Source organism: Leptosomus discolor, chromosome 3 (assembly GCF_034619465.1).
Source record: "Leptosomus discolor isolate bLepDis1 chromosome 3, bLepDis1.hap2, whole genome shotgun sequence".
In the NCBI taxonomy this organism is placed as follows: domain Eukaryota; kingdom Metazoa; phylum Chordata; class Aves; order Leptosomiformes; family Leptosomidae; genus Leptosomus; species Leptosomus discolor.
Window position 1 is genome coordinate 31,596,553 of NC_141393.1, and position 27,961 is coordinate 31,624,513.

General features: G+C 36.3%; 1 protein-coding gene across 3 annotated transcripts in view; it reads left to right on the forward strand.

The window, feature by feature from the left end:
* The window catches only part of PRKD1 (protein kinase D1), a 142,119-nt gene that overhangs the window by 43,233 nt on the left and 70,925 nt on the right, over nucleotides 1-27,961 (forward strand). For all 3 annotated transcript variants that reach the window (XM_086463648.1, XM_086463649.1, XM_086463647.1), the window contains exon 2: nucleotides 27,817-27,955. In XM_086463648.1, coding sequence (XP_086319774.1) covers nucleotides 27,817-27,955 — 139 coding nt within the window. The remainder of the gene's footprint in view (nucleotides 1-27,816; nucleotides 27,956-27,961) is intronic.

Below are 27,961 nucleotides of genomic sequence, written 5' to 3' on the forward strand. Positions count from 1 at the left end.
CTAATGAGTTTGGTATTAAAAGAAGAAGGAGCCCCAGAACAGCTTGTTTGTGATCCTAGTACCACTTCTCACCCTTGTGTGCATGGATTTTTTTATCCTATGGGTTTGGGTTTTTTTTCCTTCTCTGTTTTATATACCTGACAGGGAAACTGCTGGAGCCTTTGTACAGAGATTAAAAAAGTGATAAAAGCAGAAGTCAAATATGTCACTGCTTAATGTAAAGCAGAGTTTTAATATGATGAGCAGCAACACCTAGCCTTTAGGCATGAATGTTCAGCTGCTGAGAGCTTCAGCATCAAGTACTGATGCAGGCATTCATACCCAGTGCCCTTTCCTGTAGCGATTCCCTGTAACTTATTTACTTTATTAGAGACACCAACTCTAATCTGACAGCATCTGCAATCTGCCAAAGTGTAAAACTGTCACAAGATACATTTACATTTATAGCAGAAACTGCATAGCTGTACAGGAGGTGAAAATAAGTTGATATGAACCTATGTCAGTGAAGATGGGATTTTGTGTACAAAAACTGGCAAAACAGTTTATCAATTTTTGGGCTGTCCTTGATGCCAGATGAGAAATGGAAAATTTTATGACGAAACAAATGACAAAATTTTGAGTCAGTTTATTATAGGATAAAGTACAGACAGTAAACTAGCCACTCATGCATTGAAAGCTAAGTTGATATTAATCACTGCATAGAACATGTTGCTGAATTGTCATTCTCTTTCAGAGGCATGCTGTTTTTCATGGTGACCATGCTTTTCTTCAAAGTTTTGACTTTATTTCAAAGCTTTACTCTCTTGATATAATTGTTGAAACACTCAGGATAAAAATGAAGTCAGTGAAAAATCCCAAACAATTTTATGAAATACGAAGATTTGCGGTGTGGGCTTTTTGGTTTGGTGTGGGTTTTTTTTTGTTTGTTTGTTTAGTTTTGGGTATGTTTAGTTTTGTGGTTTTTCTTTTTTTCTGATACCTTTACTAAAACTTGGATTTCAGTCACATGTAGTAATAAATGAATTAAATAGTTCGTAATACATGTAATTCAAAATAAAGATTAGTACAAAAAGGTCTTTGCACATTATATGTAAGAACATTTTGTAAAATAATGTCTTGGGACAAAGAAGTTCAGGGCATCTGAAGCAAGTGCAGTGTTGTGCCCCTTTTTGCAATGCAGGAGTTAAAGTAAGGGCAACTTCCATGATGTGCCAAATCACAGGCAGTTTATTATATTTCCAGCTGCATATTATTTGCTCCATGTTGGATCAGCAAAGATGGAAGAGCCATGATCTAGATTTTGGTGCTCCTTCTCTATGCTTGTGTTTGGAAAGATGCCACCCTTTAATATTAGTTTATATCCTCCTGAAATATTCTGGTGATACTCATAATACGGGGTGCTATCATGAAGATAACTAGAAACTAAGAAATAAAACATAATGGTATATATTGCATGGGCATATATTGTCCTTGGAATATAGTGCAGAAACTGCTTGGTGGAACAGTGGGTTGGTTGAGGCACACAGTAGCAGTAGTCCTGGGGACTCGCTCCCCAGCAGGGAGGAAGATGCAGGCGTGACTCAATGCATGGTATAAGCTAAGCTGTTCTGATAGACTGTGTTGCACTATGGGACCGTAAATCCAAATCCATTGTGGTAAATTATCCTGGATGAAGGAATAACATGTGGGAATTGCGTAGCATCGTGTCAGCTTTTTAAATGCAACTTGTGAAAATTGTAACTAATAAAATCATCATTAGTTGCTAAGATTACTGTTTCTGTTAAAAGTTGTTGAATTCAATGGCAGTTTTTTGTCAATGTCTAGCTGGTTTTGCTAGATAGGACTGTGAGTCTGCAGAAGGTACAGTGTCAGGAAACAGCAACTTTGGAAAACAAGATAAAGCATTAACCACCATGCTGAAAGAGGATGGTCAAACCCTTAATTTACCCACAGTCAGCTTTACTTGGCAGGTTGAAATAAATGTGCTTTATATTGTAATGAGAATTTATGTAAATTTGTTCCAGACTCACTAATTAAGTACCACTTGAAATTAATGATTGGTTTATGCTGAAAGCATATTTATGTTTTTTTCTTCTTGTTGTGGCAGGGGATAGTCAAACATGAATATGTATTAAAACTTTTCAAGTTACTTAATATTTTACAGAGTGCTTCTTTATCAATGTCTTTGAGCAATTTGTTTTTCTTTTATCAGTTTTAAAGCAGGAATGCAAGACGAAGATTTTTTTTTTTGTTATGATACTAAGATTATTTGAGCAAAAAGTTTAAACCAGGGGCACCTGAAGAAACTGTTGAGTTTTTGTTGGGTTTGGTTCTTTTAAGATTTATGGGTTACATACATAGTTTTTTGGAGTAGGTTTTTGGCTGGGTGGTTTTTTGTGTTTTTTCTTGTCAGAAGCCTCTGATGTCAGACCATGGGCCTTGAAAACATCCACATTTTTTGATATATGACTAGATAATTTGTCATTTATTCACACTTCCAAGTTAGCAGCTTTTAACCTCTCAATTTGCAATGCTTTTCATTACGAGAAACATGACATCTGCATTGCTCATGGGTATTATGAATGTATGTTCTTCAGGTGTACACTGTCTTTGCATGAAAACACGTAGAAATTACTTCTGATTTTTCCATAACATATCTAAGGAGTGGGATGACTGATGATAAAACATTCCTGTTTAGTGTATGCCCCCCCTAAATTTAATAAACCTGAAAACGTAGCAAGTTCTAGATTTGGTAGTGTAATATACTTACCAAGATAGTGTAGGTTTTTTTCAAGACTACTACACAGAAAAGATATATTTTAATCTCTGTCCATCACTTTGGAATAAAGATCTTTCTGATCTTTTTAATGACTTGATTTTGTTAGAATAATAAGTTGAAATCTGTAAGAAAGGAATACGATGGGAAAGATTACAGGGGAGTTAGTCAATGTAGTGCATAACTCACACTGGTCCCTGCTTTTAAAAACAAAAAGAAAACACTATCATTTGTCAAACCATGGAGAGGGGACTTTGGTAAGTGAAGGAAATCAGTTTTGGTTTTTTCTTGTCCAGGATACAGAATATTTACACTGTGTTGTCCATGTGTTCAGCTTTAAAAGCTTGTGCTTTGAAAGTCCATGTTTTCTGCTATTGGCTAATAGAACTGACTTTATTCTTCCAAGCTATTTCATACTGTTGTGAGACTGCAAATCTTTTTTGCAGCTGAGATGTATAGTCTATATTATTGATACATAAATGGTGTCAGAAATGCATTCCCCAGTTAACAGAAATGTTATAATGGAACAAAGGTTTAGAGCGAAATCTAAAATTATGCAAATATGTCATTGTCTTGCCTTAACAAAATGCATGTTAAAAAGATGCTAGATTTTTATTTTAAAATTCGTCGAATGTAGAGTAGAACGTGGTTTTACTGCATTAGTTTTGGACCAGATGGTTCAACATGCTTGGAGCAGGAGGTTGGACTAGATGAGTGCCAAAGGTCTCTTCCAACCAGAATGATTCTGTGTTGGTGTTCCATTCTTCATGCCATCATCCTCTGTCACTGATTGTTAACACTATGTGTTGTAAATAGCTCCCTTAGGAAGGCAAGAGTTCTTTAGGTAGAGTTTCACCTCTAGATGAAACATGGACATGATCCTGCCTGCATCAGATGCACTTTGAATACTCCAGCCTTCCAAAGGGGTCCCAGCAAGCCTCACAGCTTAGAGTTGTGTCTCAGTCATGCTGTTAAAAGATGCCTCTGATACGTGCCAAGCAGCATAAATCCCTGTGGAAACTTAGGTGTATTGTAGAAGGATACGATGTGGGCTATGGACACTATAGGACTATGGCTTTAGATCTGAAAGAATTTCTTGGATGTAATAGTATGAAATACTGGTGATCTAGCTCTGCAAGTGTTTAGCATTGTGTGGACGCATAGCTTCCGTGGGTTTTTATGTAGGCAATTGCTTTGGTGGTGGGACAGGTGGCGAAGGACTGGACTTCCACGATGTCTGTTGACTGATACTGTGGAGTCTCAGGCAGCTGGTAGGTGGGTCATCAGCAAAATATTGTCCACAGATAACACAAGTGCTTTCCCCTGAACTTTAGCTTTCTCCTTCCCCCTGATCACTGATACGGCATGAGGGCTGTGGGCTGTACAATGGAGGGGGATGCTGTCTCTGGCTTGGTTACAAAGGAGTGGCAAGGAAGAGACAACAGGAAATGCCATTCATGTGGTGCTTTTACAGAGCAGAGGCAGACCGACAGGAGTTGGTCCTTTCCTCCAGTATCCTGTGGCTGAAGGACCCTTACCTTTCTTTCTTCTCAAGGCTAAGCTGCAGGTTGCAGTGGAGCTGCACAGGACTCCTAGGCAGGAGTGTTACTGCTGCCTTCTGCTTGAACCTCTGGCTCAAACTTATTGACACTTAGGTTTCTATTCAATGTAAATTTTTATGTTGTTGTGTGAAGTAAGACCTAAGCATTGGCTTACCAGAAAGATGCAGGTGTCTGAGAGGTTGGACTGGGGCAGCTCACTTGACACGGTACATCATGTTCTAGGTTTTATGACACTAATTCAAGGTGATGCATATGTTCTCCCAGCATAGTTCTGTTTAGGAGACTCAGTGCTGCCTGCTTGAAGACTGGCCTCTGCATCCCAGGAGTCCAAAATGGAAACTGATTGCTGCTGTGGGGACTTTGGGAAGGCTTTTGTCATAGTCTGGGACAGGTAATGCTGTCTCTAAACTCAGGGTGTTAGTGTGAATTGGAGCACGTTATTCATGCGTTTGTGAGCAGGTTAACCTGATGCACAGTTTTTTTCGGGTTGCATGATAAGAAGGTCACAATACTTGTTTTTCTTACTTGAATTTTTCAAATCTATGGAAAGGAGAACTTCTGTGAATTACAAGCTAAGAGTATGAATTCTATTTCAGTATTGAAGTTTGAAATAGACCTCAGTAAAGATTTTGTTTGCCAGAGTACTGCCTGACTGAACTGTGTTTCTGCTCATTCTTGTCGTCTTGTACTTTTACGTAAAATCTTCATAAACTAAATATGTCTTCCATGTGAATAAAGTTGTTAAAGTGTTCACTGATGTGATTAGGCAATGGAAATACAAATATTTGATACAAAATATAGTTGATGCAGGGCTCAGAGGAAGCAAGTTGGTGAAGCTGGGAGTATATTTACACGTTCCATTAAGTTTTTTCATTTAAAGATAAGTTGAATATTGATTTGGTCACAGATTGTGACATAACTACACAGCAAATTATGCATGCAGTCATTATTTAGCCTCCTGTGTTGCTGCGGCTGTCTATGAAACCACATAAGGAAAAATATTTTCAGGCAGTATGTTAGTACTACTGGTCAATCAGGTCAATATTGAAACCATTTTGTGTTTATTAGGGTCTTCAAAGCTCCTAAATACATTGTTTTCCTGTCAGCATAGTGGTTCCAACCACAATTGGAATGGGTTATTAATAAAGACAGGAGGAGATAATGACAATTTGAATGATATTTGAAATATCACAGAAGGTATGGTTGCCAGTGGTCGCAATGAAGCTTTATTGGACAGAAGTACTTAAGCCTGGTGAAGGTAGCCTCTGTTGTAGGGGAGGCTGAAGGCTTTTGAATGTGTGAGGAAAGGTTTATATTTTTCATTATAAAATTCAAAAACAAGATAGAAAACATTTAAAACTGTGGCCTTCAACTTCTATGGTAGGAAAAGGTAACATTTTTTTGTGTGTTAACCAATATGTTTGGAAAAAATCATGCCAGCCCTTCGTTAGGGCTCAAACAAAAGTGATGGCTGTACAGCTAAGGGCTGTTGAGAACGGTTGTTCTAAATTTTTATGTTAATCTCTGTTACAGTTTCAGTGGAGAGGAGGTTGGAACCTGTGGACAAAGAGAATATTAGCAACGGGAGTGGCAATAAGTTTGTTAGCATCTGTAAGAAAGAGAGAGAGAGAGACAGGTACTGCTTGTGCAACGCTGAGGATTGTTTGAGTTCCTGCATCATCACAGCTGCAGCACTACTTTATTTTTTCTCCCCTCTCTTTGCCAGCAGCTCATTTGCCAGCACTGATAGGTCAGTCTAGATTGTAATTCCATTGTACCTATGAGACAGCACCTCAGAAATAAATCTGTGTATGAAAAACTCACTTGGGCATTTAACATTAATAAAGTACTGTGTTATAAACATATGTAAACTAAATTTTCATAATGTGTATCAATATTAGAACAACAGAGAGACATAATAGTGATACAGATAGGCATATTATATAGGAAAAGGTTACAAAAAATTCTCAGGTCAATAGGAAAAAAATTCTGAGCTGATGAAAATAGAATTAATGAAACATATTTCTGTTAATCTTTTAAAAACTTCTGGAGGAAAACTTGCATTATTTGAATTATCTTATTCATCATATGTGTTAAAGTATTTGCACATTAGTAAAAGTTGGTGTTTTCTACACTATTTCTTTACCACACTGTGAAAATTTATCTTTGGGAGATTTCGGTAGATCCCAGCTTTAATATCATCTTGGTTCAAAAGGTTTTGTGTTGCCTCAGCAGCTTATTCATTATGCCTGCTTCTAAGAGGATAAAACTGATTAACAGCTTACAAATAACTTAGTATTTTGGTAAGATTAGTAGCAACATGGACATGTTTTTTTGTTTACGTTCAAGTAGGTTTCTAGGACTGAAAAGGATCTCTTGTGTTATTGTCTGCTGTTGCAGACAATTGTATCATTTAACTTGTGCCATGAAATTATCAAACTTGAGTTCTAAGAAGATTTGGCTTTCTGCCCCTGGGGCTTTAGTTGGAAAAGCAATCCACAAGATAAATTTCTTTGAAGCTAAGGAATCCTTCTTAAATAGGCAGCCTGTCTCTTTTCCTAGTCATCTAATACTTACTTTTGTTAGACTGTGTCTTGGCTTTTCTTGTTCTTTTCCTTCTGTTCTAGGTCTTGATATAGGTGTAAACTACTACTGCTTTCTCTTTCGGGTTCACTGAGACAGATTAACAAAAAAAAAATTTAGCTTCATCCCGTAAGATACACTACCCATTTCCTTCATCATATTGTTTTATCTTCTTTCCAAATAATCAATTTGAGTATTTATCTATTAATTGACAGTAAGTATAGGGATTTTACATCATACCCACACGTAAGTATTTTTTTTTTTGAGGCGCACCTCCGTTTTCATACTTAGGTTTTATAGTTGGTTAAGGTAAAAGTCTGTGAAGTTACAATATCAAAGTTAACATTGGATCTTTTATCTCATATAATATGTCTTAAAGGAAGGTGTTTTTGTCTGGGCTCTGCTTTGTTATAAATTAGCACAAATCTTTTGATTTTAGTAGAAGTCATCTTTGTTAATTGACTTCTGAAATCAAGTTGAAAACATTCTTTTATGATCCAGTTTCGGTTAAATGTGAGGTCAGCTGGCCACTGTTTAATGAAGCAACAGTACGTTTCTGCTGGATATGATGAGGCAGAGTGTTGATGTCTACTTTAGGAAGTATTTGTGAATGCAAGAGTTATTTCTGAAGGAGTTCATGGTCTGTTCAAAAGAGGGTGAAAGAGGCTGCTTGACAAATTATGCTCCACTTTTCTGAGTTGCCAGTCTAAATCAGTGCTTTATAACTCCTGTTTGACCTGATAGAGGGGTCAGAAGTGTGTCTGGATTGTACTGGTAACTCATGAAGTATATGAGATGACAGCAAGAATCTAGTGAAACTTAATTTTCCACTGCATTTCATAAAAAGAATTTATAAAAACTAAAAAAACTTAGTGGTAGAAAGAAAAGTTGTAGATGGTTTGTATCAGAAATTGCGGTGCAGGTGCTGGAAGTCTTTGGCTTTAGTCCGTATGTGTGTCTGTCCTTTTTTTCTAGACTATCATTTTCTTGATCTTTCAGTCTGTAACACCACTAGATGTCTTCTGCTTTTCTGTCTCATCCTAGGGTAGTTGCAGCACCCTGTAGTTGCTAAAAGCCATATAAAAGATACCATTTCCTAGCCTGGTCTGGTGTGATAGGATTTTATCTGTATATTAAAAAAAAAAAATTTGTTTGTCTTTCAGTGCTGAAGGGATATATTAGCTGCTATACTAGGTAGCAATGCATAAAGTGAGTCACGGATATTTTAAAAAAGTAGGCGTGACATATATATGAAACCGGTAAATAAAAGTAACAATGTAAGAAGTGTTTGAATTTGAACTGCTATCAGTGGCCTTGGATATGTATAATTGAGATATACATGTGAGGTATGTGTCCATTTTTACTCTTAGACCTTGCAAAGAGCCCTGGTTGAAAGACAGAGTCTAAAATGCTCCTTTCTTCTTTTCTTTAAGAGTAGGAGAGATTGAAGTAGTTGTTGGGTATGAGACCCAGATCCTCCTTCATTGTAATTATGGAGTCAGCGTTCAAGGAATTTTGTGCCCTGTTTTCCTCTCTTCTCACTCATTCATTGGCATTGGCCAAACTTACTGTTCTTGTTATTTAAATTAATCTTCTATATTATCTCCTTATTCTTCTCCCTCTAATCATAGTTGTGAAGGTTAAACGATGAGAATCAATTAGTAAAAACATAAACTACGTAGCAAGTTGGCTATTTTTGTCATTAGGGAAAAAAGCCCTCTGACCTGATGATCTACTTGAGGCACTGTAGAGAGATGCATTGTATAAAGACGTAAACTCACCTTTTTCAGTGAAGAATAATTCATTGTTAAAAGATCTAGATTTTAAAATGTTCTTATTTAATTTAAGTGATCACTTTACTATATACGTTTTTATTTATTTCCTGGTCTCTAGGGAAGGCATTCATGTAAAATGATGCTGATCCATGGTGAGTTATTTAGCCATTGTGGTTGGCAGGCGTGGGACTCTGTGGTTTAGTGGCTTCTTGTATCTTTATGCAGGCACAGACTTTAGAGGAAGGAGGAGGGGGGTAGGGAGAGGTGCATTTGTTTCCTGATGATGATGATGTTTTTATTCAAAATACAGTTGATAAGTTGTGGGTTTTTTTTCACTTATTTGCTTCTTGCTATTTTGAAGTTTTCTTAGAGACCCTGTTTCAGAGATGAGTGTTACACTTGAAATACAGGATTGGATGTCTCTTTGAAGTGCCATTCTGTTTAGAAAGAACACCTACCATTTAAGTAAAATTATAGTGCTCTGAAAGGAAAAAAATAGTCTTTTGTCACTCCGGTATATTTATGCATATTTCATTTTAACCAAAAAGATATTTTTTTTCCTCCAGTTTGGCAGAAGTAGTCATTGACAGAATTATTTTTTTACTTTTTTAAATGCCAGTGTGAGGACTTCTCTTTCTGTTTATAAACTCTTCTTAACAGCATAGTTTGTCGTCCTGTGTCCCATCCTCCTCCCCTGCCCTGGCCCCCCTTTTCATAAATACAACCAGTTCCATTCGAGATCAGATGATTGCATTGGTTATGTGAGCTTTTCTCTAAAAGCCAGCTGTAGTTCAGGAGAAAGAGAGGAGGAGGCTTATGTGATGTGGGGAAGTTGACATGGGCTCTTTGGTTTTTTTGCCCGGTAGGCAGACCAAGTTACTGGTGCTTGGTCCTTACCCAGACTTTTTTTCTCAAGACAACCACTGCAGAGTATTCATATTCCTCCACTTCTGTGGCTGTAAAAACTGTAGAGAAAAACGAACTGGCCTGTAGCTAAGACAAGATAGCAAATTTGCAAGTTGGGATGATTTTGACTGATGTTGAGGAGTGACAGAAGTACGATCATTGCACTAAAGAGCATTAAACATTTTGTCTTCCTCCCTTCACAAGAAAATAAGTGGTTGCAAAGAAGATTTCTAGACTACTCCTTATTTAATTATCTTTAAGTGGTTGAAATTAGAAGCCCTGCCTTTCATATCTGTATACTGTGCTGTGCCACTGGAAATAATCAGTTATTAGGACTTTCTCTGTAGTGTAACTTTTTTGAAGTGGTGAATTTTTTGGCTTTCTGAAGGAGATCATCTGCATAGACTTCTGCAGGCTGTAAACAGAGCTTTTCTGCAGGCTGTAAACAGAGCTTTTTGCCACAACCAGGTTTGTGGTTGTAGGCTAGGATGATCTGCAGTCTCTAATCAGGTACGTGCAAAGAAGGACCAGTGGGCAGGAAGGAGGGAATGGTCAGAAATCGATATGCACAATGTAAACTTGTACATAATTTGAATGTGCACCTGTCTGTGAATACAAAATCCGCATCTGTGCATACAAAATTGTTTTTGGTCCCAGTAATTTGGTCTATATTCAGATTTGACTCTCCATAATAATACAGACACTTTATTCCTACTTCATTAAGCTTTCTTTTTGCTATTTGTTAAATTTTGTTCATTTTACTGGATTTTTGATTTTGTTTGTGAATAATAAAAAACCCTTTCTCCTCTGTGCATAGGTGACACAATGGTGGAAATGCTGGTGAATCATTTGGTGAGGAAAATATGATTGATTGTACAGAACAGAACTTCTGCTTGCATGCATCCTCCTAATGGACAGTTATATAATATGATTCTTTTCACTTGACTTTTTTTTTAGCTTTCTTATTACATTGTAGATTTTAGTGTGGTACAGGTGACAAATGGTCAGCACAGCAATAAGAAATTAATGTGAACCAAGAGAATCTAGTGCCTAAAAGTCAATTTTAACTTAGCATGCATAAGAGCAATTACCAGATGCTTCTGAAAATCATGGCCTCAGCCATTTTACCCTGTTAAAAATTCCAAAAAGTCAGATTGGTCTGTCAATGCATTGTATCCAGTTTCCAGTGCTTATTTACCTTGTTGGAGCATAGTAATTGATGATCAACATACGCTTCTAATGGTGCATTGCATAAAGTGAATCAAAGGTGACATAACCCAGGAAGCGTTCTTTGGTGATTGCTTTGGGGTTCTGAAATGTCATTTGTTACTACTGAAGCCATACACGTTGGCAGTTCAAGATAGCATGCTGGATCACTGTACTCAGATCAGTGCTTATGTGAAATATTTATAGCTTTGTTCTCACACAGTTGTGCACTCACTGGTTTTAAAGACAAGAAATAATTGAGGTGAAATTACCTGCTGATAATACATAATTAGTTGAGTAAAAGTATTTATTGCTGGGAGGAAAAAAGAAGTGCCATTCAACAAGCACAAATACTATCTCCAAAGTACTTTCATAAACATTGCAAGGAAAAAAAACCACGCAAATTTTCTCTTTGCAGTTACAGAAAATCTGATACAATGAAAGGGTTGTGTTTGTCATGATCGTAATAACACATCCATCCATTATTTCATGGCTTGGTGATGCATAGTAAGAACACTGCCGCTTGTAGAGAATCGAAACAGTTGAACATATCATGAGAAAATACTTAGACTTGTTTAAATGATCATTAAATGTTTTTATGATCACAGCCCTTCAGTGTCTGAGGAGTGGGTAAAAATGTTGGGAGCTGGTTGGCATGAAGAGTGTCTGGTGGCATGTGGGTAGTGAGCATTCAGCAGTAGATGTTTGTGTATGGCGTGCCTTGAATGTTTAATATTGGGCATGGGAAATGCTGTGTAAGTATCACACATAAAGGATGTAGAGCAGAAGCACACAGCTGCGGCTGGACTGGCTTGATTCGAACTCGGGGATGTTGTCTGAATCCTGCACTGGCCAGGAGTCTGTTCCTTGTGGGGGGTGCTGAGAATTCATGGCTTGCTGCCACACTCAAGAACAATGCATGTGGTCAGAGATAAATGGATTAACTACCACTGCATGAAAAAATGGAGTTGCTCTTTTTTAGTTACTTGTCACTTTACTTGCCCTTTTCTTTTGCTGTGTAAGAAAAGATGGGGGGGGGGGGGGGGGGGGGGGGGCAGGATTTGAAGATTCAACCAGCAAAACTCAAAAGCATTTTTTTTTTGTCTTGCTAGAAAAGATGACTGCCTTAGCTATGAGCAGAAAAATTCAAACAGCTTAACTGAGTTACTGGATTTTAAAATGGTAACGAATGAGGCTGTCCATGTTGTTCCACTGTTTTCCTTTCATCAGAAGTTAGTCTCATAACATTTTTACTCCACATTTGTAGGGTCGTGCAGCTTGCATGATATACAGGTTACTGTCCCCTTTGGCTATGAACCTTGCTGCCCATCTTCCTGCTTCTGATCTATGGCAAAAGACTAAGGTGGCCCACAAAAATTTAATTCTGTATATTCCTCTGTAATATCTGAGATCTTGTTCGCTCAGCTGCTGGTAATACAATCTCCTGCTCCCTGCAGGCTTCTAGCTGCTAGGAACTTCGTGTATTAAGTGTCTGGCTCTTCACCCCAGGCTGGCTGGGTGCCAAATGGCTAAGATTTCAAGTAAATGAGATTATTTTACAATGACTCGTTTGTTATTAGAACTTCGAAGGGTTTCTTTACATGTTAGATGAAGGTCTGAAAAGTTTTCTTAGTTTAATGTGTCAGCTGCTTTTCCCCTGGCAGGAACAGAATTTTGACTTTGGTTGTATGCTCTTCAAAGTATTGTGGTTTGTGCCAAAGACTTCAGTTTCTCTATAAAAGGCAGGAAGCCATAATTTCCTTGCTGTGAGCGATATATTTTTAATATGGTATTCTGTACATACTACCTTGTGAACCAGTAGCTTCAAGAAGCTGATTCACCTTTTTGTTCTCTGTGTAAATTTCTTTTCTACAGCATTTCTAAGCTAACAGTTCTGGCTTTAAGTAAAAAAAATTTTAAAAATCATGATCATATATCTTTATTTTATGGCCTTGTTTAAGTCATTGTTAAGAAGACTTTAAAAAGAAATGTTTTCTTAAAATTCCATCATCAATTGTAGAACACAATTCTGCAACTGTAAATTGTAGCACTGCACAATGAATAAAAAGTACATTAAGAAAGTTTTTTTTAAAAAACACATTGAGTGGTGCTGTTTTTGCAAGAAGACAGGAGCCAGCACTTGAAAGTAAGTATTCAGAGACATTATGAAGTCAATATATATTCACAAAAGCATTTACAATTTTTTTTTTGGCACCGGGAGAGCTTCAATCCCATCAAAAACAAGAGGGGACCTATTTAAAGACAAACATCAGAGGGGCAGAGCCATGAGAAGAGTTCCAGTCACTTGTTGGCCCTGAGAACAATACTGTTGAATATTGATCCCATTGTATGAGAAGAGATGAGATCTAGTGAGTGTGAAATTCTATACTAGAAGAATGAAACACTTAGGTGTACAGGATCAGAGTGGATAGTTGAAGATGGGCAAACTTGTGTGGGAATTTAGGGTTGACAGTGTGTTCGTTTCATCTGTTAGAGATATGATTTCGAAGATGCTTATCCCAGACATTAAGCTCTAAGGCAACTTTTGTCTTGATGTTTAAAAATATTCTCGAGGCAGATAGGTCTGGCTGAAATTAAACTGTCAAATAATCTGTCAGTACTAGTTGGATGGGGGTGGACATGTATTCACCCACACTGAGATGCAAAAGCTTTGCTTGTGAAATGTGGCAGCTACATAATGTTGCAGAGGAGCTCTACGCAACAGTTCAGGATAAAAAATAGGCAAGTATTTCTCCAGTTGAACTTACAATGGGAGTTTTAGGTAATCAGAAAGGAAGATCACAGGAATGTGGCTTACAGAAAAGAACGTTAAACTGTAGGAATGTGCTTTATGCAATTCGTTTTTCTATCTGTGAAATAAGTTTTTAGGGTTTTTTATATCTTCCAGAAGAGTTGTAGATACAGGGAAAGAAAGGCTTTCCTCCTGTTTCAGGTCAGGATCAGCTTTCTCTGCCCCCTTTTTCTCTGTCTAACCTTTTCTCAGAACCTCCAGTGACAGAGATGCCACAGCCTCCCCAAAAAGTCATTGCAAGTTTTTAAACTATCCTTAATTTTTAATATTTAACAACTCCCCTTTGTGTAAACTCTTTGCTGCCTAACAGAATGAAAGACTGTCAAAGGTTCCTTCAACCTATCTTCTTTCCCCTAATCCTTGCTTAGCTCTTTAAATCTTTCCTTTTATATTACATTTTACAGATTTTTTTTTTTTTTTTGATGCTGTACTTGGACTGTCTCTGAGCACCCGGAACTGGACAGGGTGTTACATTAGAGGTATTGTCAATGCCAAAATGAGTGACAGGATAATGTGAGATACCTGATGTATCACATACCTGTTTTGTCATCCTGCCACCAAAAAAAAAAAAAAGAAAAAAAGGCAAAACCAAGAACAAACAGAAAAAGATGCCTGACAAGAGTCCCAAGAAAGCCATTAGCTTTCTCTAGTTAGCCTGAACATGAGTGTTGTTGCCGAGTATGACATTATGGTAATTTGTTCTAATATTTTTGTGTAAGAATGGCCATAAGAGTTGCCTGAATTAATTCCTTTTCAAACGGAGTGCCTCTTTTAAAAACAAAAATCCAATAATGTGGAAATAGCACTACGATGTTTGTTTTTCAGTGAGCACTTGTTTTAGCTACTTAAAATAAGCAAAAAAAAAAAAAAAAAAATTGAGCTAGCAAAATAATCGTTGTGTAGTCTAAGTCTACATAGCCTCAGCTGTCAGAAATTGGAACATGCTGTTTCTTTGCAAGGCAGAGGAATCAATGGATAATCAGATTTCGCTTTCTCATACTGATGCTTATCAAAAATGATCAAATCGCATCCTGACCTTCCTTTAGAAATTAAACACTTTAATCCCCATATGCCACGTACAGGAGAGCGTGTATTTCAGTTTCTTAATAATTCTGTCATTCTTTCCTGAATCCTTTCTCCAGTGTCCTAGTTTTTTGAATTTTAAATACTAGTTATGAGCAGACTTCCAGTTGCAGGTGCATCCGTGCCAAAAGCAGAGGTAATAAATCCATATGCTTCTTTGATATTCCCCAGTTTATGACAAAAGTAATTCGCTAAGAGTTCATGTTCATCTAATTACCCACTACATTAGCTAAATTTCACCATTGCTGTTTAGAATGGAGTCCTTGCTACGTCAGAGCAACTTGCATTCTAGGTTTCCAGGGGCCTGACATAGTATTTTGTAAAGTCTGGCTTTGTGTAACTGTTAAGTTATGCTTGTGCAGTCTCCTTGTTGCATTACCAAGTTATCTAGTTTTTCCAAAAGAAGGTGGTAGTTAAATAGTAGCACTGTCCTTCATGTTTTAATTTGTCTCTCTTGTTCCATTATTTCGAGAAGAGTACAGTTATGCAGGTAGCTCTGTTTCCCTTTTTAAAAAGCAGCACATTAGTTTTCCTCCTCTCAATTGCTCCAGAACCCAGCCATTTACTTTACCGCTTTAAAATTTTTTGGACTTGCCAGTATGTGTGCAGCTTCAGTGAGTCCTCTTCAACATCTGTATCAACTGGTGCTAGAATACAAAGTGTTCAATCATTAATACCTAATACTGCCTTTTTCCCAAAATGTGGAAGGGAACAAGGAAAGTGATTGATCAATATTTATGGATGGTTGAATTGTACTTTTTCTTCCTAAAGTATTATAAAAACTTTTCATGTGCCTCAAGTATGCTGACAGTGATATTTCTGCGTATCTTCTGGCTTTCCTTAGTGATTTTCTACAACTCTTAAGTTCATATTTATATTTGTTGCTGTCAGTTTCTGGTTTGAACATTATATTTCTGTATAAGACATACACTTTGAAGCTCCTTTTGCAACCTGGCAGTTTCTACGTTTAAAAAAAAATTACTTAAGGCTTACTAATGTGTTTCTTTTTAAATGGTTTTCCTAGTTCTGTGAAAGTGTTCCTAGATTCACAGTAGACTTAAGCATATGTTTAATCTTTATGCCTGAGTGTGCTAAGAGATTCTCCTTCAGTGCATGTGTGTTATTAAAGGATATACTGGATGAGAATAGAAACACAGCAGCTACAAGCCCTTTCTTAAGAAACAGTATTGCTGTAGAGATACTTGGTGAGGGAATCTTAGTTTAGGCCTTTGCTTTCAGGAGTTTTTTTATTTTTAATCTCCTAACTGTCCAGTTTCTGTTAAGTGTCTGTTGCAGAGACAGAAACTTTGTTGTGATCCGTTTGTGAGCCCATACTCTTTCAGTGGTTTCTGTTTTTTTAGTGATCTTGTCCTAGCCTAATGATTAGGACTGTGTTTGAAAAGTTGTACAGTCCAGCTTGGAAACTTCCAGGTAGGAAGGCCTAGAAACCCAAATGGCCTCTTCCTGAGTGACTCACTATTCTATATATAGCTCTAGTATATTATCTATTATATAAAAACTGCCAATTTTTTTGTCATGTTATAAAATAAAATCATGCTGGTTTGCTCTCCCCAAACAGGTGTTTGACAAGGAAAAAACTTTTGGGTGTCGTGGACAATGAATCCCAAACCTCCCGTGACATGCCTTGCTCAGATCTGCAAAGAGATGCTAGATTTGTTATAACAACAGTTTACAGACATTTCTGTTCTAATGTTCTCCGCTGGCTGTTCTGGACAGTTTCCTGTTAGTATTTTGCCTTTTTAAAGCCATGTTTTAAATGGGGAATTAATGTGTAGAACATGATATTATGAATTCTTATTTATAAGTTAGCTATTTGACTCCCTGTACAGACCTGGTTCGAGGTGTATGTGCTCATAGGGAACTGGTGTCTAACATAAGCACCCTCAGCCTTTTCTCCTGCTATAATCCACGCCTGATTATATTCCTTATAGGATTAAGAAGCCAAATAATCCTGTTATTTGGTGTTGTCTCTTTATCCTTTGTTAATAAGGATCCTAGTTATTAATAAATGGAAGTAAAATAGACAACTGACCAAGGAGCAAACTAGTTATTAGTACTGAAAGATGAACCAGCATGCTTCTTATACTTAAAAAAAAATTAACATTTATATCAAATTCAGTAGAAGAGAGCCCTTTACAAATATTTTTCAAATGGCTTTTACTCTGTTTCCTGCAATATAGAATTAATGTTGTGAGTGAATGAAAGAGTAAGTAATTTGCAAAATGTCTCTTAACACTTTACTCAAAAGTGTAAGGCAGTTCTGCTTTTTCAGGAGAAAACCACAGGTTTGGGAATGTTTTAATTAAAACAGTTGTCTTGATCTTGTTTTCTGTTTCTTTGCAAAAAAAAAAAAAAAAGTTAAATATTTATCTTTAAGCTATTACCTAAACTGACATCTGTTTTGAAGGAAATTAAGTGTATTTTGGAAGCAGAGTAGAAGTACAAACAAGTGCAAATGATCTCTAGATCTCTTACCTTTATTAATCTGTCTAGATCTCTTACCTCATACGCAGAAACTTGGACTATGTTTAAGTAGTTTATGTGGTGTGCAATCTGTAAAGAGATCAAAGGTGCTTGTGTTGTGTCCTTGTAGTCTATTGAGTTATGTACGTAACTGAGTCTCCTTAACAGATGTAATGCTTGCTCAGAGATAGCTAAAACACATCCAATGGTAGACTTTCACAGAAATGGGTGGAGGGTTTGGAGGGGATAGTTTTCTTTGGTCTGTTTTAAATAATGTGTAGAATGGGCTCTTGGAATTAATTTCTTTTCATCTTTCTTAAGTTAGTTGTTTTGGCATAGAATTAGTAAGACTGCAGCTTCAGAACCAGTGAATGCTTGTGAACAAGGGACTCTTTAGTCACTGTCTTAAATGTTTTTTTGATTAAAGCAACTAGAAAAAATACTTGATTTTGTTAGTGAGTCATCATCCGTGTTCTGCCTGTTCCCTGAAGGGCATGGAAGTTTCTCCTCCAGTTCTCAACCTCCTTAGTGAGAACTGCAATCTGTTCATGAAGCATCTACATAAATGGATGCCTGTCAACAATCTAACACTGTTGTTGTCACGTTCTTCTCCTAAATGTTTTGCAGGAAGCTCCATAATTCTGTACCGGGGTGGACAGTGCTGGGCTGCACAGAGAACGTATACAAGAGCGGTGGGAACCATTGTGCTGAGGTCCTCATATTGCCTTAGAGAAATGTGGCATTAATGGATCGGTGTTAGTAGAACAGTGGTCCCAAACTCTCAGTGTGAAATAACCGAAAAGACACAAACTGTTAGTGCTCTCCCTCAGTGCTTCTGCCAGTGAAAGTTTTCAGAGAAATTATGCAGCATATGCAGATGTGGTATATGTGGTAATACTTTTGGCTCCAACAGGATGTGAAGACCAGTTTCTCTTTTTGAATCTCGTGTGTTTATTATTATTACTTTTCTACATATTTCTATTGAATGAACCTCTTAATCTACATGATATGAGAAATCAGCTACAAAAATGTGTTTGGACTTGCATGGCACATGAACTTGTAGAATTTTTATGTGACAAAATTATTTGAGTGTTTTCTCAATGCCTGAATTATTGGACTTTTTCTTTACATCTGCTTGACTTCATGTCATCTTCACTGCATTGAAAGCTGTAATAGAATATTCACAAAATGCTGAGGAAGTAACAATAAAAAAGCTAACTCCTGGAGAAGCTAAATTATATTTAAGAGTGAGAGGTTATTTTAAATTAAGATAGACTTTACATGGTATTAGTGAAAATCAATTTCCAAAACATAATCGACATATATTTTTTGTAACCCATTACATGCAGTAATTCAGAATGAAGTACTTCCACAGAAGTTCCAGTCTTTTTAATGGAAATGGAGAAAGTTATATTAATATCTTATGGTAGCACAAACAGAGTTACACTAATTGTGCTAGTTCTCTTTGTATGAGAGAGAAGTGGTGTTATTGAAGATTTTTCAGGTTTAGTTGCATTGAGCTGTGGTGGGTTGACCCAACTCAGTTCAGGAGCAATGAGCCAGTCATCAGATTTTTTTTAAAATCACTAAAGTAACATTACCATGAATCAGGATTACCATCAATCACTGCCAACATGCAGTGGCAGGACGCAGAGGTAGCAAGAGAACATGTTTAAAGATACTATGCAAAGGAGGCAACTCCTGCCTGAATGGCCACAGGGAGCGATGTGTACTGAAAGAGGCTGACAAAAAGGTTGCTCAGAGGTCAGGCTCTCTCCAAAACAGCCGTATTCCTATGTTTCACCACGGCCGTGTTTCATCTGTTTCATGGATATTTTTGTGAGGGAGTTCAGCTGTATTTTTCCTCTGTGGTCATCACTGTTCCATAGATGGCAGCTGCAGAAAAAGTTGTAGCTTCATGCCAGTCCGAATCAGGGTGTGTGGGCAAAGTACTCTCTTCCTGATCTGAGAGATGAAGGAATCTGATTTCTGCTGCAGATCACTGCTGAAAACAGAATTAGTAAAATATTTGTATGTGCATATTTGTTATCTAAAATCTTGTTTACATCCTGAACAATTAAGAAGTTTGCTCCTTTCTGACAGCCCACTTGGAAAAGGCTTATTAACTTGTATGCTGCATGTGTCACGGTGTGCTTTATAGAACATGTAATTAATCAAGGTTTGTAGTAAAAAAGTAAAAAGAAGAAGAAATAATCTAAATAGGGAATGACACTGTCCATATGAAAGCATTAATCAGCTTAAGTGTTGTTAGGAATGTATCAAATGGTGATGGTTCTCTGAAGTTTTATCTACAAATCTGTAAATAAACCAAAATTAAAATACAGGCTCAAGCACTGGCCTAAAATCACGTAAACTTTTGAGCTGTTTAGCTGTGTATTTACTGGTATAGTTTGAACTGTGCCAAATCACACTGTTTCAGATGATGCCCAGACAGTTTGGGTCCTAGCATGTGTAAGGGACTGTTTAAAATAGGCAGTGGGAATGTTGTCTCCCTGCTTCTGGGGAAAGAGGTCAGCTGTATGGCAGTAAGGCATTTCCGTGCCACTTAGCCTTGGATCCAGAGAGTGGTTCCTGGCTGATTTAGTGGGTACAATCTTGGAAACTTATCTGTTTCTCTTAGCAATTAGATCAGAAGCAAACCTTCTAATACTTCTTCAGGAATGCAAAGGCAAAAATGAAGCAAGGACCTATACTGCTGTTCCTGTTCGCTCTTTTAACCGTTGTAAAACCTGGCTCCTTGCTGCTGTTCTCAAAGCTCACGAGACATCAAGGTCTTTCCTGTGCTTCTGGTTTAAGTGTAATTTCCTCATTCTGGTCACATCTCTTCCTAACCTCTCAAGATTTCATCAGGTGCTTCTTTACCTTTCCAGTGCAAGATCTTTGTTCATCAGCTGTTTGTCTTCCTTTTTGTGCCTGTGGCAAATGGGCTTGACCTAAGCCTGTCTTGGGTAGTACTGCAATGTAGGCAGTATCAAGATGGTCGGTACTACTCTGTGTTTTCTGACACATCTTTCCTGTACAACTGAAAGTAAAACAAAGAAGAAAGGAAAGGAAATAGGCATTTATTGCCTGTCCTTGCTGCTTAGCTGCCTGGCAAGTGCAAATGCAATTTTTGGAAAGGTCAGGAGAGAGTCACCACTTCTAAGATGTCTTAAGCACAGCATGAAACATCCTGGAATGAGGTGGAGATACCACTGCTGCTGGAGCAGGCACCAGCTCCTTTTCTTACTCAGATATTACTACCTATGTTCTGTATAGCCATAGTATGAACTTCTGTTTAAACTCCAGAGTTTGTGTTTGTTTTTAGTAACTGTAGTGGTGTATGTGAAGAAAGTCTTTGAATGCTAACTGATGTTTTTTACAACAAAACTGTGAAGTCTCATGGTATTTTCTTTATGCATAAAGGAAAGACTGATGTTTTCATGATAGCTTTCCACTTGGTAAATAGAGCCTTTTAAAAACCTCTTGAGTTTTGCAAGTGACTGCCACAATTAAGTGAGAATTTAGGCAGCCCTCTTGGCCAAAAATTCTCTGCTTTTCGGTATCATGAATTTGCTGTGTTGTAACCTCTGTAGAGAAAGGAAATCCTGGCTTCTAAAAATAAAATGCATTGTTATTTTAAGAATGTATAAGAAGCATGTTTCATTTTGGTTATTATGATTGTTTCAAAAATTTTGTACATTTATATCTTTATTTTAAAACAGTTGTATCAGTGAAAGACTACTTGTTTTTACGCAAGTTCAGGTTAGGTCAACAACCTTGTTTAGGTTCGGTCAACCTAACTTGTGTTTTAACAAGTTAGGTTAGGTCAACAAACATTCAGCGTGACTCAACTTCTCCACATGCTGTGAAGACATTGTTTAGCCCATGGTCCTTATGTGTACTGGGTCATTCTCTTTGTGCTGTGAAAGACTTCCAGGTTTTATCAAGGTTCTTGTTGCTGTTACAGTAATCACTAGGGACTTCTCTAAAAGGAAGGCTTGCAAAAATCTAGCTAATTTCGAAGCAAAAAATAGCTACTTTTTAGAATGAAAAAAATAGTTATCACTAAAAAAGATGTAGTTCAATTTAATGTTAAGAAAAAGGTCAATGAGGTCTGAAAAAATTAAAAAGGCAACTCTCACTGCTTCCTAGAATAAAGCAACAGAAACTATCCCTTACAGGAAGTAATGTGCAAATTGTAGTAATGTACAAAAATACAAAAACAAGAGAAGGCCTTTCTTTTCTTTTGCGCCTTTAGCACTGAGAATGTATCTACCTGTTTTGTCACAGGAACATGACAATTTTAGTACATTGAAAGAAGTATTTTTGCAAAACTATTACACACTTTTTTGATTATGGGATTACGTTAGTAATTACACTAAAACAAGCATCAATATTTAGAGTATGTGTTTTCTAGCTCTTCCAGATAAAATTCAGTATGTGAAAAAAATTTATTTCTCATCAGTTTTTTGTTTGAGATACATACTGTGATAATCTTCTGTATATGTAATTATTAAACGAAACTGATGAGAGAGTTGTCTCACCTTAGACAGACTCAGCTTTCCTTTTAGTTAATTTCTATTTGAAATTGTGCTTTACTAAGAAAGAGGAAGGCTCCATTCAGATAACAAAGTATATAATTAATTATTATTAATTATTGAAAGCTTGCCAATTCATATTGGAAATACATTAACATTTAGATATATCAGATTTTTAAAGTTCTGTTTCTTTACTAATAAAACACTGATTGTCACAGTAATTGGATAGAGTTTTAAATAGAACCAGGTTTTTTCAGCAGTTTGTCTTTGATCTTTGTATTGAGAAAATTCATTAATGAGGCGGCATGGTTGTGGATGTATGCAGTTCAGCTTATGTCTGCATGTGGATGGAAGTATGCCATTGAAATTATTGACTGATAAAATGGATAATGGATTAAATTAATTACTGAATACTTTATAATTACAGGTTCTAGTTACTGAAATTTAATATGAGTCTGCAATTTTTTTGTAGTATCACTTGAAGTCTTTTTAAATGGAAACTTAGAACTTTCATGATCATTTGGCTTCTGTTCAGTTGTTGGTGAAATGTTTTGGTGGATTTTCTTGAGATATTTACAGTTGCTTAGGGTAAAAAACACTTCAATGATTGCTTCCGCTTTGGTTTCTGCTGAGGGTAAGGTTAATGCGGAGCCTCCTTTTATCCTGTGTTTTATGGATAATCTGCTGCTATTGCCCACAACCTGGGCATACCAAATTATTATTTGAGATCCTGATCAGCAGGCTTTTTTCATCTAAAAAAGTGATACTTTTTTTGTAATTTTTAATTTTTTTTTTTTAAGTCTTACAGGTAGATAATGGTTACACGGTATTTTCAGGAAATGAAAGAAGCACACAACTTCAATCTGCTTAAAGGTGACTTCAGATACTAGTAGTGTTTCCTGTTTTTGCCATAAAAGCTGGTACAATATCATTATAAAACATGTTTTATGTGAAATGTTTAGACCGCAGTTTTTTAAGGCTCAACATTTGGAATAAAATCTGTTATGCTTTTCCCAAATAATACACTTTCATTGTGGTAACATTAGAGTACATGTAAGGAGAAACTTTTGGCATAATAGGAGGCAAGAGTGGGAATGCTGAAAACTGACATTTAGGTCTTTGTTGTTGATATTTTTAGAAGTTAACTTCAGGGTAATCACACCTTCTGAGAGGAATGTATATCCATTTTATTTCTTGTGGAGATGTAATTGACTAAAACAATACTGAAGTAGTATAGGCATAGTCTGTGAATGATCACTGCATCTACATTCGGTAAATATTAATGACTTAAAAGCTAATAAATTACAAATTTAAATCACTATTATTTGATCATAAATGGATTGTAATAAATTTGTAACCACTACGAGTAAGGGTAGTGAATGCTATCTTGTTAATAGAATATTTGATTTCCATTTTAACGTGGACAAGTGAAAAAATAACTTGCAACTTGATCCAGAAACATTGTCTTGCTAAAACTTCCAACAGTCCCCCTCTGCTGTCCGTGAAAGCTGTTTTTTAAATGGAGATGATCTCTAAATTACAAGTTTTCCTCATCAAGCTGTCTGAAATCAATTTGACTTTACTGTGGCATAATTAATTGTCTCCATGAATGCTGCTTTACACTAATGACTGAAATGTTTTATCCTGAAAACTTATGTGTGTGTGCTTTATAGTCAGGCTGATCAGTAACAGTCAAATGGTAAGTCAATTCAGTGCAGCTTTACAGGACACAGAATCCAGGTCTTCCTTGAAGTTTTAAGCCTGGTAAACAGTTTATTTACTGCCAGAATTTTGTTTCTTCAAGGGAGCTATTAATTTATTTAAAATGTCTTTGTCAATATGATGAAAACCAGTATATTGTGTTTTGTTTTTTTTCAGAAGAGCATGTTATAGATTAAGTAATAGTTTGCTTTGAGAGTAGCAAATTCTGGTTCTTACAGAAATATTGTATTTCCTCATTATAGAAATTACAATGACCATTTTACTCCTGGTAGTTGCAGTTTAAGCAGCTATTGTACTGAAACAAGTGGTTTTATTAGTGTTGGGAATTTAGATCCAATACCATTGTTTTCAGTTAGCTTAGCTTTAGTTAGCTTTTTAGGTAGCTTGACATATATACATTTCCTATTTTACCCTGTATTTGTCAAAACCAATGTTATTTATAGTGTTGTAGTACCAAGCAACGTGGCCGCTTTTTGTTTAGTTTTGTTTGTGGATATCAACATTATTGTTGGCAGGAATAAGCTTAGCTGAGGGAGTATTTTTGTCACTATTTCAACAGTTGGTCCTTACACAATGTTTTGTTCGGAGAATTGCACCGTCAAAATGGCTTTCTTGGCATGAGAGTAGTTTATCTGAGGAAAACTAACTCGACCCCAGAAAATAATTTTTGTATATAATTTACCAAAAAATGTTGTGAATTAATTTGTTTTTCTCTACAGAATACAATAAATGATACCTCAAAAATACACTTATTTATACATATGCATATATAATACATGTAATATAGCAAATACTTTTCTAGGTAGAAAAAATAGAGTTAATTTGAAAAGAGCAAATAGAATGGGAACATAAAGAGAGAACAAACAATTTAGGTCATAATGAGTTTAGAGGGAAATGCCTGTACTATTTCTGAAATCAAGTGAAATGAGAAAATTCTTTCAGTGTTTGAAAAAGATCAGCTGTGCCCATTTTGAAAGATATTGTTAATTTTTCACTGCTTCTGTAAAAGAAAATTCTCACTCTTATGACATGCCATCAGGTATGTGTACTGTAGCAAGGTGTAATCCACCAGGATTACTTTCTCATGCGTGTTCTAAATTTAAAACTTTTAGAAAAATGAATCTGCCCACTGCCAGCTCAAGTGCTGGAGTGAGGTAAGAAGAGCTTCTTCAGCCGTGAAGCACCATGACGCAGGCATCTGAGTGGCTCTAGGAGGCTTCTAGGTTCAGCTCAGTGCTGCTAGGTCAGGTGTTGAATGGCTGTATAAGACGCTGAGGTGTCTGTTACTGCCTGGGTCATCCTGATTTTCTATTACCTAGGTTATACTAGCACTTGTATGGATGAAGTAGTTGCAGTTGAGATTATATCTCATCTCGAAAGCTTTGATTTACTCCTGCTTATGCTTAATGTAAAGCAAATTTATTTAAAAGCTAGAGTAACTATTTCACATCTAAACCATGAATGTAGTTTGTTCCTGGATTAGAAAAATGCTTTTTGAACTGGGTTGAATAATTTGTTGTTTTAATAGATTTGGAAACCGTACCTTGAGAATTAAGGTCCTTCAGCATTATTAGGCTTATTCTTACAGTTTTAATCCTTAGTATTTACCACATATTAAGTATGTGATACTTGAAATATATCATCTTCACATTTGGGACCATGGGAGAAAATGTCATCTAGGTTATGTTGTCTATATGCAATATTAAGAATATTCCATATAAGAGAACTTTTTGTAGGATTTTTGCAGATTCTCCGAAATTCCTCCCTTAGGTGAAAATTACTGTTGTTTACTGTATTTAGTTTATTTCAATTATACTGAAACTTTAAGTCTCTTCTGCCCCTTCTCCTTTAGTCAAGATGAGAGAGCATATTACTTTAGCATTAAAATTTAGCTATAGAGTAACAGGAAGACACAAAGACGAACAGATTCACATTCTTCCTTAATGAAAATTGGTTTTATCTAAAATCTATTTCCAAAACTCTGCTGTTTTACCTTCTTGGCAAACTTTTAAAACAACTTAAAAGTTAATACAGTTCCTTAATATACATCTCTTCTGGTAATTGAATAAAAGTTTAATGTTTCTGATGTGTAGGAACCAATAATAATTCCTGTCTACAATAAAGAACAGTTCCTGGCTTCCCAGGAAAAGACACTTTTCTAAGGAGGGTATGAAGCAAGTAGAAGGTGCCTGCATGGTGGAATCATCCAAATATGGCAGCATTTCATTGCTTCACTGGTTATTTCATGTCAAAACATGACTTTTGGCTGGCTAACAACTCCATTAAAAATGTGGCCTATATGACAATTTTATTTTAAATAAACAAAAATTCGGTAACCTTCTTTACTAATTTTATTTGACCTGGTGTCGCTTCTGTAAGTTTTGAATATGGTAATGCATATCTTTTACAGGAGTAGGTTATTCAGTGTTCACTACTTTACAGAGGAATATGAAAATAGAAAACACCAATTTTTGCTGCTCTTAACAAGACTCAGACCATGCATAATGTTTTTAGAAGGCAACAGACCAAACTTTTAGAGAGCAAGTTTTTATCCACGTAGAGATGATAATTGTCAGTGAGAAATATTTTGGAAATGTGAATTGAACATGACATAGTAAGTAAGACATTTTGAGCTTTATGAACATGGTAAAGTACACCTTGCTGTTACTGTGACTATTAATTCAGCTGCGATTGTGAATATGAATGGTTAACTCATTACTAGGAAATTTTTACAAATATGTATCTCTTTTATATATGCATTTGTAATGCCTGTTTAGAAGTGCATGTCTTGATGTTGGTGCCAGCCTTCTCAAAGTTTGGCAATAGGTTGCCAAATCTTTCAGTTCGTAGTTGGTAGGTGATAAAGGTACTGAAGGAAATGGTCTTGAAGTAGTATCTCATAGGATATAGGGAAGCAATCTAACTAGGATTTTAATGCGGTTCATTTTTAATGAACAAAAATTCTTCATCTTTAAACGTATGTATTATAGCAGAATGTTGCAGATACTCTGTGAGAATGTTTTGTTGCAGAGTCTGAAAGTTGTTTCTGTTCAGTATAAAACCTGTATTAATGCCAATATACAGCAACTTTTTTTTTCTGCCCAACCAAGAATTAGCAGTGGGTTGCTACTTATGGCATAATCTGCAATAAGAGATGCAAAACTTCAGATTTAGATTAGTTTCATTCAAAGGAGAGATCTGACCATTTTGTCTCTCTCTTTCAGTGCATACTTTAAAGCTTAAAAAAAAAATGTGTAACTTTCTTGGGGTGCTTGTGTAGGTTCCGAAGCTTCCAGTAATCAGTAATGAATATATTGTTTTAAAGTACTTTTTGTTGGGTTCCTTCTGTTACAGCGTCAACACTTGGCAGTGTTATCTCTTGAGCTATGCTTATCATTGTGTTTCTATCATTGCATGTTGATGAAACTCACAAGTAATACATGGAGTAGTTCAGTGATGTAAAATTGACTTGAATTTTTTGTATCAGAAAAAGGGTTTCCTGGCTGCGTTTTCAGAACAAAATCTTAGGTTTTTAAGCTGGGAGCATGAAATAAAAATCAATTGATAATTTGTGCTACAGAAAAATAAAAACAAAAGCAAACAAAACCAAACCAAAATCACCCAACTGCCCCCCCCCCCCCCCCCCAAAAAACCCAAACCAGAAAAGGTTGCTTTGATAATAATCTCAAGTTTATTTTGTAACCTCTGAGTTTTTAAAAATATATTCGTTTAAACAGGATTTAATCTGGTTTCAAAGCTCTAACTTCTTTGCATCGAAATAAATTATTATGATTATGATTGGAAACACTGTTTTGTTTTATATGTCTAGTAATTTAAGGTAGTATGCATCTAGTAACTTTAGTTTCGAGAAATAGGTATTTCCTAATGAGCTATTATTTAGGCATTGCGTCTTAGGCAGAGCTGAAAAATATTTCTTCTGGACTTAAAGTATCTTTTTGGCAGTAATCTGGGAGAGGTCATAGAATCATGGAATATTATAGACTGGAAGGGAGTTCTATAGGTTATGTAGTCCAAACACCTGCTCCAGGAGGGTCTAATTAGGTAATCTTGCTCAGGAACTTGTCATTGAAGAAAGTTACCAGCGGTGCCTAAGGGATGCACTTCAGTCTCATTTCCTAGTGGGTACTGAAGAAGAAGAAAGACAAGTGAGCTTAATTGCGTGGGGGAAAAGCCATTTTGAGAATATAGGGATGAATAAATAGTCATATCTGAAAAAATATATATCCTGTTTGGTACTAGTCTGAGGAATAGTCTAGTCTGCTCTAAAAATTTAATTATATATTAATTGTATTTTACAGTTATGTGTTTTACAATGTGGTAAATTCTCATGGGTTTGTATCTGCAGTTTCCCGAATGTGGTTTCTACGGAATGTATGACAAAATTCTGCTCTTCCGCCATGACCCTGCCTCTGAAAACATTCTCCAGTTGGTGAGATCAGCTGCAGATATCCAAGAAGGAGACCTGGTTGAAGTTGTCTTGTCAGGTAACT